The 17,052-nt window shown below is 40.5% G+C and overlaps 1 protein-coding gene across 1 annotated transcript in view; it reads right to left on the minus strand.

The window, feature by feature from the left end:
- Nucleotides 1–8,052: 8,052 nt before the first annotated feature.
- The window catches only part of hook1 (hook microtubule-tethering protein 1), a 72,163-nt gene continuing 63,163 nt past the window's right edge, over nt 8,053–17,052 (minus strand). The window contains exons 19-22 of the mRNA XM_080195537.1: nt 16,145–16,245; nt 14,699–14,800; nt 12,310–12,378; nt 8,053–10,023 (exon numbers count right to left, since the gene is read on the minus strand). Of these exons, the coding sequence (XP_080051663.1) occupies nt 9,877–10,023; nt 12,310–12,378; nt 14,699–14,800; nt 16,145–16,245 (419 nt within the window). The 3' untranslated portion in view covers nt 8,053–9,876. The remainder of the gene's footprint in view (nt 10,024–12,309; nt 12,379–14,698; nt 14,801–16,144; nt 16,246–17,052) is intronic.

The raw sequence follows: 17,052 nt of genomic DNA on the forward strand, positions 1-17,052 counted from the left end.
TGGATTAGTAAATTTGCTGATGACACCAAAGTCGGAGGTGTGGTAGATAGTGAGGAAGGGTGTCATAGTTTGCAGGAAGACTTAGACAGGTTGCAGAGCTGGGCCGAGAGGTGGCGGATGGAGTTTAATGCGGAGAAGTGTGAGGTAATTCACTTTGGTAGGAATAACAGATGTGTCGAGTATAGGGCTAACGGGAGGACTTTGAATAGTGTGGATGAGCAGAGGGATCTAGGTGTATGTGTACATAGATCCCTGAAAGTTGGGAATCAAGTAGATAAGGTTGTTAAGAAGGCATACGGTGTCTTGGCGTTTATTGGTAGGGGGATTGAACTTAGGAGTCGCAGCGTTATGTTGCAACTGTACACAACTCTGGTGCGGCCGCACTTGGAGTACTGTGTGCAGTTCTGGTCCCCACATTACAGGAAGGATGTGGAGGCTTTGGAGAGGGTGCAGAGGAGGTTTACCAGGATGTTGCCTGGTATGGAGGGGAGGTCCTATGAGGAGAGGCTGAGGGATTTGGGGTTGTTTTCGCTGGAAAGAAGGCGGCTAAGAGGGGATCTTATTGAAACATATAAGATGATTAGAGGTTTAGATAGGGTGGATAGTGATAGCCTTTTTCCTCTGATGGAGAAATCTAGCACGAGGGGGCATGGCTTTAAATTAAGGGGGGGTAGTTATAGGAAGGATGTCAGGGGTAGGTTCTTTACCCAGAGGGTGGTGAGGGATTGGAATGCCCTGCCTGCTGCAGTTGTAAATGCGCCTAGTTTGGGGGTGTTTAAGAGATCCGTGGATAGGTTTATGGACGAGAAGGGATTGGTTTAGGTTAGTGGGTCATTGTTTTGTAACCGGTCGGCGCAACATCGTGGGCCGAAGGGCCTGTTCTGCGCTGTAATGTTCTATGTTCTATAAGTCATTGAATGTCTTTAAGACAGAGATAGATAGGTTCTTGATTAATAATGGGATCAAGGGTTATGTGGAAAAGGCAGGAGAATGGGGATGAGAAAAATATCAGCCATGATTGAATGGTGGAGCAGACTTGATGGGCCAAGTGGCCTAATTCTTTCTTAATTCTTATGGTCTTATGATTGAGGGAGTTTGTTGATGGGCAAAGGGACATCCAGTTTGTGGAGGGGCTTTCAAAAGTGTGTTGACCAGGATTCAGGGTAAGCACATTCCTTTTAGAGTGAAGGGCAAAGCTAGTAGAAGTAGGGAACCTTGGATGACTCGGGATATTGAAGCCCTGATCAAGAAGAAGAAGGAGACATATGACATGCATAGGTAACTAGGATCAAGCAGATCCCTTAAAGAGTATAGAAGATGTCAGAGAAAAGTTAAGAGAGAAATCAGCAGGGCAAAAAGGGGACATGAAATTGCTTTGGCAGATAAGGCAAAGGAGAATCTAAAGATCTTTTACAAATACGTGAAGGGAAAAAGAGTAACTAGAGATTGAATAGGCTCTCTTAAGGATCAAATGAATATTTCTCACTAGTATTTACTGTTGAGAAAGGCATGGATGTTAAGGAAGTTGGGGAAATAAATAGTGATGTCTTGAGGACTGTACATATTACAGAGAAGGAGTAAAGCGCATCAAGGTAGATAAATCCCCGGGACCTGATGAAGTGTATCCCAGGGCATTATGGGAGACTAGGGAGGAAATTGTGGGTGCCCTAGCAGGATATTTGAATCATTGACAGCCACAGGTGAGGTGCGTGAAGGTTGGAGGGTGGCAAATGTTGTGCCTTTGTTTAAGAGGGGCAGCAGAGAAAAGCCTGGGAACTACAGGCCAGTAAGCTTAACATCTGTAGTGGGTAAGTTGTTACAAGGTATTCTGAGTGATAGGAACTACAGGCATTTAGAGATACAAGGGTTGATTAGGGACAGTCAACATGGTTTTATGAGTGGAAAATCATGTCTCACAAATTTGACTGAGTTTTTTGAAGAGGTAACCATGAAAAGATGAGGGTAGTGCAGTTGACGTTGCTTATGTGAACTTTAGCAAGGCCTTTGACAAGGTACCTGATGGTAGGTTTTGATTTGATTTGATTTGTTATTGTCACACGTATTATAGTGAAAAGTATTGTTTCTTGCATGCTGTACAAGCAAAGAATGCTGTACATAAAGAAGGAGAGAGTGCGGAATGTAATGTGACAGTCATAACTAGGGTGCAGAGAAAGATCAACTTAATGCGAGGTAAGTCCATTCAAAAATCTGATGACAGCAGGGAAGAAGCTGTTCTTGATTGAGTTGTATGCATCCTCAGACTTTTGTTCCTTTTTACCAACAGAAGAAGGTGAAAGAGAGTATGTTCGAGGTGCATGGATCCGTGATTATGCTGGCTGCTTTTCCAAGGTAGCAGGAAGTGTAGACAGTGTCAGTGGACGGGAGGCTGGTTTGAGTGATGGACTAGGCTTTGTTGTAGTTTCTTGTGATCTTGGACAGAGCAGGAGACATACCAAGCTGTGATGCACCCAGAAAGAATGCTTTCTATAGAGCATCTGTAAAAATTGGTGAGAGTTGAAGTGGACATGCCAAATTTCCTTAGTCTTCTGAGAAAATAGAGGCATTAGTGGGCTTTCATAACTATTGTGTCAGCATGGAAGGACCAGGATAGGTTGTTCATGATTTGGACACCTATAAACTTGAAGCTCTCGACCATTTCTAATTCATCCCCATTGATGTAAACACAGGCATGTTCTCCTTTACTTTTCCTGATGTCGAAGACATTCTCCTTCATTTGTTGACATTGAGGGAGGGATTATTGTTGTTGCACCAGTTCACCAGATTCTCCTTACTGCACTTCATCTTGTCATTGTTTGAGAGCTGGCCCACTACAGTGGTGTTATCAGCAAACTTGAAAATCAAGTCAGAGCGGAATTTGGCCGCACAGTCATAGGTGTATAAGGAGTATAATAAGGGGCTGAGGACACAGCTTTGCTGGGCACCTGTGTTGAGGATGATCGTGGAGGAGGTGTGGTTGTCTGATTGCGGTCTGTTCAGGAAAGTTCAGTTGCAGATGGAGGAACTGAGCCGCAGGCCACAGAGTTTGAAGATGAGTTTTGTGGGAATAATGGTGTTGAAGGCTGAGCTGTGGTTGATAAATAGGAGTGTAACATGGGTGTCCTTATTATCTAGGTGTCCCAGGGTTGAGTGCAGGGCCAGGGAGATAGTGTCTGCTGTGGACCTGTGCAGCAGTAGGTGAACTGTAGTGGATTCAGGCAATCTGGGAGGCCGGAATCTTTTCATACCATGATTAACCTTTTGAAGTTCTTCATAATGACAGATGTCAGAGCTACTGGATGAAAACCATTAAGGCACGCTGCCTGGCTTTTCTTAGGGAGTAGGATGATGGTCATCTTCTTGAAGCAGATAGGGACCTCAGATTCTTGTAAAAAGAGGTTAAAGATGTCTGCAAATACCCCAGCCAGCTGGTTCACGCAGGAACTGAGTGTTTGTCCCCCAACTGGGCCGATTGCTTTCCATGAGATGACCTTCGAGGAGACAGCTTTGATGTCTGCAATGGTGATCTCGGATACATGTTCATCTGAGGCTTCCAGGGTGGTGTGTGCTCTCACTGACTTCTTGCTCAAAATGGGCATAGAATACATTGAGCTCATCAGGGAGAGGTGGGTTGGAGCCGACAATTTTACTTACCTTCATCTTGTAGCTTGTTATGTCTTGCAGAACTTGCCATAGTCGGCGGCGGTCTGTGTGGCCAGACGCTAGCTTGGTCTGGTACTGTCTTTTGGCACCTTTGATGGATCTCCTTAGACCGTATCTGGCTTTCTTGTATAGGTCAGGGTTGCCTGACTTGAACGCCACAGACCTGGACTTCCACAAGCAAGTGGATATCCCTGTCCATCCATGGTTTCTGGTTGGGAAACACGCAGATTTGTTTTTTTGGCACACAGTCCTCTACACACTTACTAATGAAGTCAGTTACTGTAGTGGTGTACTTGTGCAGGCTGCTTGTAGAGTTTTAAAATATTGACCAGGTTGTTGCATAAGGTTAAATCTCACAGGATCTAGGGTGAAGTAGCCAATTGGATACAAAATTGGGGCTTGATGATAGAAGGGAGAGGGTGATTGTAGAGGGTTGTTTTTCAAATTAGAGGCCTGTGACCAACAGCGTGCCTCAGGGATCGGTGTTGGGTCCACTGTTATTTGTCATTTATATTAACGATTTAGATCAGAATTTAGGAGGGATGGTTAGTAAGTTTACAGTTGACACCAAGATTGGTGGCATAGTGGATAGTGAAGAAGGTTACCTAGGACTGCAACGGCATTTTGATCAATTGGGTCAATGGGCTGATGAATGGCAGATGGAGCTTAATCTAGATAAGTGCGAGGTGATGCATTTGGTAGATCAAACCAAGGCATACTTAGTTAATGGTAGTGCGTTGGGAAGAGTTATAGAACAAAGAGATCTAGGAGTACAAGTTCATAACTCTTTGAAAATGGAGTCATAGGTGGACAGAGTGGTGAAGAAGTCATTCGGCATGCTTGGTTTCATTGGTCAGAACATTGAATACAGGAATTGGGATGTCTTGTTGAAGTTGTACAAGGCACTGGTAAGGCCACACTTGGAATACCATGTATAGTTCTGGTAACTATTATAAAAGATGTCCAAAGATGTGCAGATTACGTTGACTGGCTCTGCTAAATTGACCCTAGTTTTTGGGGGATAGCAGAGTAATTTGCAGGTAATTAGCAGGCCTTGGGACCACCCATCATTGAGTGTTCTTGATCGCTGGTCTCCGGGGTGCATCCAGGGCCAGCCCCGTTCACACCCCCTGTCCACCTTGATTCCACGCCCCCCCCCCCGCCCCCGCAAACTCGCCGCCACTGCAGCCGCAGTCCCGACTTACTCTCACAGTCTGACTCTACAGGCAGACCAACCTCCCCCCACCCAATGGCCAGCCCCAGTCAGCTCTTTCCTCTCTCTGTCACTGATTCCTCTGCAGAGTGGCAGCAGGGATTCCCCCACCCATATCTCCCTCTAAGGCATGTCCCGGTAAGCCCTGCCCCCTTTGGCTCCACCCATTGACACTGCTGGATGCCTGGTGGGACATGCCAAGATGCCTCCTGGGCAGTGCCAGAGGACCAGGCTGGCACTGCCAGTCTACCAATGCTCAGGAGGCACCTCCCCTTACCCCCGACCTCCTGGGAAGTCTCCATGGCTCCCATTCATTCCAACAGGTCAGGGCCACCTGCTCCCTGTTAATGGAGAACTGTTATAAACCCCGCTGGGAGTGAACCACTCCTGCTGGGGGAGGGTGAGGCGGGGGACGGTGGTGGTGTTGGAGAGGCTAGCTGGCCTGGAGACTTCAATCCCGGACCCTCTAATAAAATATAAATTCAAATTAAAATATTTTAATCAGCTTTGTGCCAGTGTTCAGCGCAGAGCTGACAACACTGGAATTCCAGCAGCTGGAGATGCACGGAGGCAGTGGCACCCAGTGGGCAGTCTGCTACACGACCTCTGCTTATGTCTCCCAGGCCCCTCCCGTGCTGTAGCAAAGCAGCTCAGTGGTCTGGGAAAATCACCCCACCCACCCAACCCCCTCCCTATCATAGGATCCCACAGTGCAGAAGGAGGTCATTCAGCCCATCCCACCCAAGTCCTATTCCCATAATCCCATGCATTCACCCTAGCTAATCCCCTTGACACTAGGGGCAATTTAGCATGGCCAATCAACCTAACAGACACATCTTTGGACTGTGGGAGGAAATCCACACAGACACGGGAAGAATGAGCTAACTCCATACAGTGACCCAAGCCAGGAATCGAACCTGGGTCCCTGGCACTGTGAGACAGTAGTGCTAACCACTGTAGCACCATGTCACCCATGTTTCAAGCTACTGTGGACCTGTATTCTAAGTGACTGGAAGTACGCATCATGAGCAGCATTATGATAATAAAAGCTGCATCAGGTGTTTTGAAACTCATGGTTTACTGGATTCTCTTGTTTCTGATAACAGTACAACATTTATGTGCGATTTATTCTGAGCGTTCATGCAGAGTTATGGGAATACGCTATGTGTGTAATACTCATTTTCATGCAGCTTCAAATGGTTTAGCAGAGCAAGCTGTTCAGACGTTGAAGGAAGGACTGAAGAGAGTGTTTACAAAAAATAGGGTATGTTCAAACATGGAAAAAAGAGTGGCAGTTGGGAGTTTCAACAAAATGGCTTAGTAGAGAGGTCCTTGGGGAGTTGGAAGTTACCATACAGACGCAAGATAATATGTAACTGTAATGCAGTGAATAACACATTGTCCCAGTACCTTGAAAGTCTGCCAGAAAACAGCCTCTGTTTGTAGAAGTTTGATAAACAAAAGAGTTATTGAAAATGCAGCTGTGTCTTTGCAACTTTCACACAGAAAGCTGGCACGTAAAGTAAAGACTACATGCAGAATGACCTGCGTTTTGTACCAATATGGAAATCACGGAAAACTACTGAGATCAAGTAGCAAAAGGAGACAATCAAAGAAGATGTTTTCAAACCTTATAAAGGGGGGAAAAGGTATAGAAGGAGACATTTTGTGCTTCAAGAATCAGTGAAATATGAGCATGCTGCTGCACTTTATCAGACGCTCATCCTGCTTGTAATTTGCGTTCTTTGCTGAAGGATAAAATAAAGGTATAGAATTTCTCAGAATTGAGCATTTTGCCATTACTCAAGTAAAATGAAAGCATCTAACTTTTTAACAGATCTCCATCAGGGCGAGGGCTAGCACAGCAGGAATGGTAAGCCCTTCCTTCCCTTTGATAGCAGCTTGCCTGCTCTCTTTTCACCCTTTCAACCAATGCCTGCTATGGGATCTGTTAGGCACCTGGCCAAATACCACAGGTTCCAGCACCCAGAAGTCACCAGCAAGACATCTTGTAGATGTAAGCAAGTTAGTAGATATTCTCTTTAAAAAGCCATTGTAGGTCGATACTTGTGCGAAAGATGATTTCAAGGCATTTTTTATGTTTGACATTAATCACCGTTACCACTTCAGTCTGAAATGTGGTTCAGAGTAGCTTTGAAGTCTGCATTGTCAGTATGCTATTGATATATACGTTGGCTGAATGGTTTTACATTATTCAAGCTAACTTGGATAAGTATTGCAAAAGCTGGAAATCTGAAATAGATGATCATAAGACCTAAAACATTAACATTTGTTTCTCTCTATACAAATACTGTCAAGCCTAGTGAGTATTTTCAGCATCTTCAGCTTAGTATAATTTTTCAGGAGAGTAGAATGACTCAGAGCACTACTCTATAAATGTTTCTCCTTTACTTATACCCAGTTCTTCCTCTTCTAAGATGTTCTTTCTGTTGTCTTGCCTCTTTCACATGTAATTCTCCCTATATATCCTGGTTATGTGAAATGCAGCACATATTGTAGAAAACTCTGTGATCTATCCAGTCCCCTGAATCTTTACTTCTATACCTCAGTTTCACATTTAATTCCTGGGGGGTTGGCTTTTCCAGGCCTAGAGAAATTTGGCAGCTATAGGTAGTAAAAATGTTGGGATCCATCTGTTACCTTTCCAGCATTGCTTGTGAGCAGGAATGTCCCCCAATCTAATGTACCAAGCACTTTAACTCACCTCTCCCCATCCCACCACAGTCCATCTTGGCATTTAAATTCTCCCATGTATTTTTGTTAATGATGCATTTCAGCCATAATTACTATTTCATTCTATTCCCAGCAAACCTGCTAATCACCTATCACACTTGATGTGTGACTTAACTCCCACTGATATCCAACTGCCTCCTCGATCATTGCAATATCCAAATTCTCGCCCACTCATACATACACCTCATCTCCACCCCAGTTCCAGTCTCTGCCTGCCCAACAACCAGCCTCTGGAAATCCGTTCACAAAATGTCAATATGACCCCGCTGTTAAATTTGGTAGGATCACTGGTAAACCACATATCTTGATTTCCAAGTCATTAAATCTCTTCCTCCACCCCCACAGTTAATATCAGGGCAATAACATTAAAAATGAAGACAACATACTGTTTCACATAATTGAATGAAATAAAGAATATACTGGAACACAAGTTTTATTGCACAATTATCTTCTTTGATTTCTTCAGAGGAAGTCTCTTCACAATTCGGTATACATGCATTAATCAGTTTCGCAACACTGTATTTGAATACATAAATTAAGATTGCATTAGAACAGCACAAATTATATCTTTTTCTTCTGGCATCTGAAAGATGAGAACTCACTGAAATTGAAGATGGACTTACTCAAATCACTTTTCAAACCTAGAGTGTGAGTGATGGGGCAGGAATATGATACATGTCCGTAACTTGCATCAGTCAGTCAAAAATTGTTGAAGTGGTTCATACAATTAGAAATCAAACAAAAGTAGACTGGATATAAGAAATTTGTGTTCATGTGTGCGCTCATATTATTCACATTGTTTCAGATTAGTATTTTAATAAGCTTAAGCAAAATTTGGGAAGGACCTTCCACAGCTGCATCACTTGCACTGCAAATATCATTTTAAGTCTTCTACTCAGTTAGAAACAAACAAGATAGAAAAGTTCAAAAAGTGAAGTTATGGACAACATGATTGATGTTGATCCCATCTTTCAAAGTTGATAGTTGTGACAATATATTTCAATAATGATCATGTGGAACAATGGTAATAGAGAAATTTCAGAATCCACTGAATGCAAACACAAAAGGAATCATTTTTATCTTAAAATCCTGACATCATTCCATTAAAAAAAACCTCATATATTGCGATCAACACTGGTAAAGCAAGAGTTTCAACAAAGTCTGGTTCATGCAGAAGCAATTTTTGGAAATCAAGCACAGCCTTCAACCAAAGTTGTATAATTTCATAATGACCATTTGTGAACAAAAAGGTCCAGTTTCTGAAGTGTAAGAAATAAAGTTTTTGATAAATGCATCCCTGGTTTAATAAAGGTCTAAGCAATCTAGGCACCCTATGTAATCATTCAGATTTATTAAAACCATTACAGTAACTATTGCAGTTATTTTAGAAAGAATGTAAATCCAAAGTTTTAATGTGATAATTGTATTAGTTCTTTCAGGCTAATTTAATAAAAATAAACCAATAGTGGCTCAACTTCAAAATTTATAAGCATTGAATTTAAAATTATAGTTTCATGAGTAAAGCACTTAGAAATATAGACTTCATGGAACTGTATAATAAAAGCCCTTAGGACATTTTCAAAGTTTCATTGTATAAAACAAGGTTTAGTTTAGAAATTACAATCAAGTTTTCTTCATGTAATCTAACGTAGCACATTTTACCTCCTCAATAAACAGAACCGATATTACTGTACATTGAAATTCAAGTTAAAACAAATCAAAATTGGGTTTTATTGCTGTGTTTACATGTTAGGATTTGTTCTGAAGGACATGAAGATTACAGTTGCATTTGATATTTTCCCAAATTTACAAAAGTGCTAGAATATGTGTTGTCATTACTGTAAATCCAGAAGTTAAGACAACAAAATACTACTGCAAGCAAAACATTGAATTTATTTACCACAGAGTGTGTATTTTCAAATTGATAAAATTAAAATCAGGAAATATATATAATTATATACAAATTTTAAATTTAATGCAAAAAAATTCCTAAATAATGTTTTTTTTCCATCCTTGGCCCTCACTATTCTGTACTATACAAAGCAATTTGGAGCTGTTGAAAAGGAACCCAATTAGAGTTAAAGGTAAGTTTTCCATTGAGACTAATTGAAAATAGAAATGTACTTAGTGTTATAAAATACTGATCCCAGTCATATTCCTTTCTGCTTCACCTTCTACCTTTAAAATATCTTAATATATTGCTTTTTTTCGAAAAGGGACGCCTGTACACATTGATTCCATTGGTTTTTCTATTTGGTGTCTTCTGCGTGTGTAGAAACTGTGAGAGTTTTCCGTGAACTGGTTACCTGTCGTTGCTTTGCTAAGAATGACCCATTCGCGTTTAGATCAAAACCTCCTAGTCGGGCTTCCGCGGCTATCTTCTGAAAAGCCAAGCTCTGAAAGCAGTCCACAATTACTTATCTCACATTGAAGAAAAAAAAGGCATAGAAAGCAGGTAGCAAACAAGTTACCCAAAACAGATATGAGAAATGCCTAACTTGCAGAAATGCCAACCAACACTTATAAAGCACTTCAAAAATCAGACTTTTAAAATGACACACGGAGAGGAGTTTAATCTTTATAATAACTGTGCACTATGACCAGCAGTACCAAGTTTAAAAAATAAACTTCAGCCTTTTTAATAGGTATTCTAAATGAGAAATTGGAAAAACACAATATATGACAGTCAACTCAAAAGTTGATTACCTTGAATGTAGTGCATTTGAAAGTGCACCTGGATTTTCAATAGGTATATGATAAAGTGCTACATAATTGATTTTTTAGCAAATGTAAAGCTCCTTGGAATAAAGGGACAGTATCAATATGGATAAATTGTTGCCGAGGACAGAAAGTAGAGAGTGGTGAAGGGTTATTTTTCAAACTGAAAGGAGTGTATAGTTGACCCTCAGGGCTTGGTATTTTATACTGTTGCTCCTTTTATATGTTAATCACTAAGACTTGGGTATCAATTTCGAAGTTTGGAGATGACAAAACTTAGAAATATAGCTAAACAGGGAGCAAATCTTAAGAAGACAGGCTACAATTTATACGCTAAAATAGGCAGACATATGGCAGGTGCAAATCAAAGTAGTGAATTGCATGAATGCAGAGATGCCATATAAATCACATAGCACAATTTTAAAGGGACTGAGGATAGAGAAACCTGAGAACGTATGGACACAAATCATTTAAAGGTGGCAGGTCAAAATGACAAACTGTCATAAAGATATATGTGATCCTTAGCTGTATTAGAAATGAAGAAATAATGTTAAAACTTGTTAAAAGACTAATTAAACCTCAGATGAAGAATTGCATTGTAATAGCACTGTCAAATAGGACTTAATAGTAATAGCACCTATATAGTTGTGTATCTCATAGTCAAAGTAAACTAGTTTTCTGTTTGTACTTTTAAACTCCATGTGCTGCACACTTTCTCTTTTCTGTCCTGCAAAGATATCACATGCCTCAAATTATGGGCACTGCACTTTAGGAAGGAGATCAAAGCTCTGGGGGGAAGGCAGAGTAGATTTATCAGAATGATTCTCATCTTTAGTTGTCCTGAAAGGCTAATGAAACAAGGATTATTTGATGTAGAGCAGGAAAGATACAGGAGAGATTTAATAGAGCTCTTCAAAAGCATGAGAGGTACTGATATAAGAAATAAGGAGAAATAGTTTCCGTGAATAGAATGTAGGTAGAAGATAAATAGCAAAATAACTAGAGGCACTACTTGAAAGAGCGGTGGAAACAGATAATTTTCAGATAATTAGCTGCATGCTTGAAAAGCAAACATTTGCAAGAGTTTTAGTGAAACAGCAGAAGTGACATATAAAATAGAAGCAGAATTCAGCCACCTGAGCCTGCTCTTCCGATTCAATAAGATCATGGCTGATCCTTTTGTCTTGAATTCCACATTCCTATCTACCACTGATAACCATTGATTCCCTAGCAAGAATATATCTACAGAAAATGCTGGAAAAACTCAATAGGTCTGATGGCATCTGTGGAGAGAGAATGGAGCTGATGTTTGGAGTCAGGATGACCCTTGGTCAGAGTTCTATATGTTGGCTTTATTCTCTCTCCACAGATGCCATCAGGTCTGCTGAGTTTTTCCAGCATTTTGTGTTTTCATTTTCAGATTCCAGCATCCACAGTATTTTGCCTTGATGAGAAGAATCTGTCGACCTCTGCCTTATAAACATTCAGTGACACCCCTTCTTTCTGAGGCAGAGAGTTCCAAAGTCACACAACACCCAAGAGAAAAAAATTCTCCTCATTCCTGTACTAAAAAGGCAACCCTTAAATTTTAAAATAGTGTCCTTTAGTTCTGGACTCACCCACAAGAGTTTCACATTGTCAAGACCATTCAGGATCTTATATCACCTCTCACTCTTCTAAATTTTAAAACAAGCCCAGTCTATCCAATCTATCCCCAAAACACCACACCTTCACTTCAGGTATCTATCAAGAAAACCTCTTCTGAACTTGAATGAGTATGTTCAGTGATGAGATTGGAAAATTTAGCAAGAATTCTCAAGGCAAGTTTCCTGTTGATATAAATCCAGGAATCGATTGCCCCCTCCCCAGTAAGACTCATGACATAATTTATCCAAAAAGCAGTCATGATTTATGATTGTACGATTCATAATTCTAAGATACGTTATCCATAGTTAATAATTTACCTTATTGTACCATGCTGTTACTATCAGCTCCTCTTCATATCCTCGAAGTTTTGCTTGCTCACATTCACGCTAGTATAAATACAGGGAAAGAGGACAAAAAAACTCAAGGATGATTTGTTAAAAAAACTATACATTTCCAATGCATTATAAAAAGACAGTTTTTTTTCCAAATTGAAGGTTTCTAATAAATAAACCAGAAAATGTGAACTCACTTATAATCATAACGCAAGAATACTAGCTATCTGTCTAATCTATATTTTTAAATAGTAGATACTGGCTTAATAAGATCAAGTGGGCTGTAAGAAAAAAAAGTCCCAAATGTCCTGACACGGAAATTATGCCAAAAATTAAATGATATCTGTGGTGATCTTATTGATGAGAATATCTCACCTAAAGGTTGTTCCAATCACACTTACCTAGGCCAGAATTTAAAAATTAAAATGAACACAATATAATGCCAAGCTAATGACTGGGCTACTGTCTTCTGCAATGTTGCCTTACTCTCAACACCTCTTGTTGCCACTGTGCTTCTTCTTCTGCCGTTATTATGCAGAGCTTCCCATTCAGTTGTTTAGTCTATCTGAGAGCATGCTGGAAGCAAGGGTCTGAAAAATGTTTGATGCCTCGAGGCTGACAGCACTTTAGTTAAGCGTAGAGCATTTATACTGCATAAAGCATTTACAATACTCTAGATCCTGTCGGTCTGAATCTTCACCCTCATTGTATAAAGAATGTTTACAACTACAGTGCACCATGAAACAAGTGGTTACCAGACCAGTATTCCCAGCAGGCCAGAGGATGAGGAACGAAACCCAGAATCAGGTGATCAAAAGAGGACTGAGAGTTGATCTTTATAAACCTTAGACTCCATCTGACAGGAGGCTTTCATTGCAAGATATGCCAGGTTGGAAGATTTGCCAGGTAGAGTTGTGAAGCCAGACCTCAAACTTCAGATTGCACAGCTTAATACAGCAAGGCCAGCATGGACCAAAATAGCCCACTCCTCAAAAGATAGAAAAGAACCAGGTTTTCTTGGAGGTGGAACCAACTGCAGCAGGGGCTTTTTTTTTATTCATCTGTGGGACATGAGCATCGCTGGCTTGCCAGCATTTATTGTCCATCCCTAGTTGCCTTTGGAGGGTAGTCAAGGGTCAACCTCATTGCTGTGGATCTGGAGTCACATGTAGGCCAGACCAAGTTAGGGCGGCAGATTTCCTTCCGTAAAGAACATTAGTGAACCAGATGGGTTTTTCAACAATCGGCAATGGTTTCATGGTCAATCAAGACTGAACTTTTAGCCACACTCTTTGTAAGGCAGATTTAATTAAGCTTTTGGTCAGTGGCGACCCTTATCAAGTTAATGATGGGGGAATTCACTGGTGGTAGGTAATACCATTAAATGTTAAGGGGGTATGGTTAGATTCTCTCTTGTTGGAGATGGTCACTACATGGCACTTAAGTGTCAAGTAACATTTGTGCCAGATCAGCCCAAGGCTGTATGTTGTTCAGGTCTTATTGCATGAGGGAATGGATTGCTTCAGTATTTGAGGAGATTTTTTAATTTATTTTTTATTGTATTTGTAAGTCGTACTGAATATTATGCAATCATTAGTGAACATTTCCACTTCAGATCTATGGTGGAAGGCCTGTCATTGATAGTAACGCAAAAGAAGGCTGAGCCTAGAATATAATTCTGACTCCTAAATCATTGCCCTGGGCTGAGGTGATTGGCCTCCAACTGGCAAACAATCTTCCTTTGTGCTAGGTATAACATCAGCCAGCAGAGAGGCTTCCCCCAATTCCCACTGACTTATATTTTGCGAAGTTCTTTGCTGGCTTGATCTCAAGGGCAACTCACTCTCACCTCACCTAAATTCAGTCTTTTTGTCTGTGTTGAGATCAAGGCTGCAATAAGATCTGAAGACTGGGCAGCACCCAAACTGAGCATCAGTGAGCAGGTCATTTCCCAGTAAATGCCACTTGATAGCGCTATTGACAACACCTTCCATCAGTGTGTCGATGATCGAGAGTGGACTGATGGAATGTTAATTGGTTGGATTGGATTTGTCCTGATTTTTCCGGACTGGACATACTTGGACAATTTTCCATGTAGATGCCAGTGCTGTCGTTGCACTGGGACAGCTTAGCCGAGACAGGCAAGTTAACTATAATTGAAGATGTTTGGTTAATGACAGCCTGGGGATTGATATCTCTGAATTATGGGGAAATTGGTCAATTTAGCACCTCTAGTTGTTTGAGTCATGAATCAGTGGAATATTTAATTGCCAAGCTAGTTATTATACAATAGTATATTAATTACTCAGAACATTGCAATATTATTGAGGAAAATATTTTAAACAGGATGAAGTGTAATAAGACAGTGACATACTTCCAGCATTTGTATCTTTTTGTCCTTTTCACTGATCTGGGTTTTCAGCATCTGGATTTCTGCACTTGCTGGGTTTTGTTTCGGATCCAGAGCTTTAATCACCTGTGCACATGATATAAAAATGTATTTTTTTTGTTAAGTCTCTTCATCCAAGCCTCTCCAAGATAGTATCACTTTAAGTGGGTTGGTGGATGTAGGGTGGGGGAAGAAGATAGTTAAGGAAATGGGATGAGAAGGTCAAAGTGCCTGCAGAGCTTATATTCAAATTTCTCAACTATGATTCATTGTAGGTAACTCTTCCAAGAAACACGGCATCTCTGAAGTTCTTGCCTTGACTTTGCAAACTCCATTATTGGGAAGTGAAGGAAGTGGGACCGACAAATTTGTTTTCTTGGGATTATTTTGTATGCTGAATCTATTATTTCCCTTTTTTTTGCTGAACTAAAATGGTAAAAAATAACATATATACAAGAATAGGAGGACGAATTGATGGAAGGGAATTTTGTCTGCTGGATATTGGAAAATTGCAGGAACGTTGCAACATTTTCTGAAATGTGCTGATGGCAGCTGAGGTCCCCAACTATCAAAATGTGCTCAGAAAATTACCCCTTTAAGGTTTGCACACTTTAAAAATTAATTTTCACTTGAGAGCATAAGACACATGCCTCTCCTCCCAACAAACCACATGGTTCCAGCCTCATGTATCCTTCCAGGTATTCCATTTTTTAAATCACTTCTGGCTTCAGATATTCTTCATTCTTTAATTTAAAAATTCCCATTTCAACCCTCAGACTTCCAGTATTAATATGTCACTCTGCAGAAACGCAGGAGTCAAGAGCTCTCAAGTCTTTTGTCCCATTGTGAAGGCTATTTCCAGTGTTGACCCTGATAAAGTTTGCAAGGTGTAACATCAGTTAATTCAGTAATGACAGCAGGAGCCTATGCTACAAAGTATACATTTCTAGTCTCCAATTGCTAAAGGAGGCCAGGGTTCCTGGCAAAGATTTCCAGTCCAATTAGGTTGGGTTGGTTGGGATTTGGGGGAAAAGTGGTGCTGGGTCGCACCAAACCAATCTCAACTTTGCTCACTGATTTTAATTTGATTTATTATTGTCACATGTAATTAGTATTAGGTGAAAAGTATTGTTTGTTGCGCACTATACAAACAAAACATACCATTCATAGATAAGGCATTTAGAAGAGTGATTGAAAGAGATTAAAAATGATCAAGCCATGAGGGGGCATGGTGAATAGTGGCAACATCCGACAACCTGAAAAAAATAATGAATTTCATATTCATCTTTGGATTAGTTGGCATGCCAGTCCTATTCAGCATTGTGACCCCACATAGGAAATGCTAACTTTGAAGAAGAGACCATGTAGGAATAAGGGGTTATAACAAATAAATGTTGAATAAAAAACAACCCAAAACACAGACATACTCACATTACGAGCTTTCTCCAGGTACATCTTGTATCTTTCTTCCATTGCTCTCATGTCTTCATCCTTTTTAGTCAGGGCACGTTGCAACTCCTCAATCTTTTGCACTAGGATGATAAGAATTGCACTTTAGAAATGTTTCAATTAGGAATCTAATATTTCTTCAGGTATATTTTATTAATTGCTTTTTAACTGATTATTGCAAATAAATTTGAATTGCTATTTCTATTGTATGAATGTTTTGAAATGTCATAAATATAGGCTGGAATTCTCCAATTATTCACACCCCACTACTGCTGCCAGCAAGAAAGGGGAATTTGGCACTCAGCCAAATCTCCATTCACTGCAGCGATATGTAAGCTTACAGGTGAAGTTGGAGAATCCGGCCCATAATGTCCAATTATTAACACAGGATTTGAATACTTTATGAAAATCCAATCTTAGGGTACCAGAACAGGTATGAACAGCTATTATTAGTAAAGATGTTTTCTGTTATACATTAGATTAAAATATATTTAACCACTTAACCAAACTTGGGTCAATGCTACTTGTCAAAATAGATTTCTAGAAGAAGAGTTTGCATTTATATGGCAACTTGCACCAACCACTTCAGGACAGGTAATGAAGTACTTCTGAAGTTTAAAGCCTATAATAGATTTTATTTTGTTAGTGTCACAAGTAGGTTTACATTAGCACTGCAACAAAGTTACTATGAAAATCCCCTAGTTGCCACACTCCAGCACCTATTTGGGTACATTGAGGGACAATTTAGCATAGCCAATGCACCTAAACAACAATTCTTTCAGGCTGTGGGAGGAAACCAGAGCACCCAAAGGAAACCCATGCAAACACGGGGAGAACATGCAGACTCTGTACAGTGACCCAAGGTGAGAATCGAACCTAGCTCCCTGATG

The sequence above is a fragment of the Carcharhinus amblyrhynchos genome, chromosome 9 (genome assembly GCF_965287045.1).
Source record: "Carcharhinus amblyrhynchos chromosome 9, sCarAmb.v2.hapA, whole genome shotgun sequence".
NCBI lineage: Eukaryota > Metazoa > Chordata > Chondrichthyes > Carcharhiniformes > Carcharhinidae > Carcharhinus > Carcharhinus amblyrhynchos.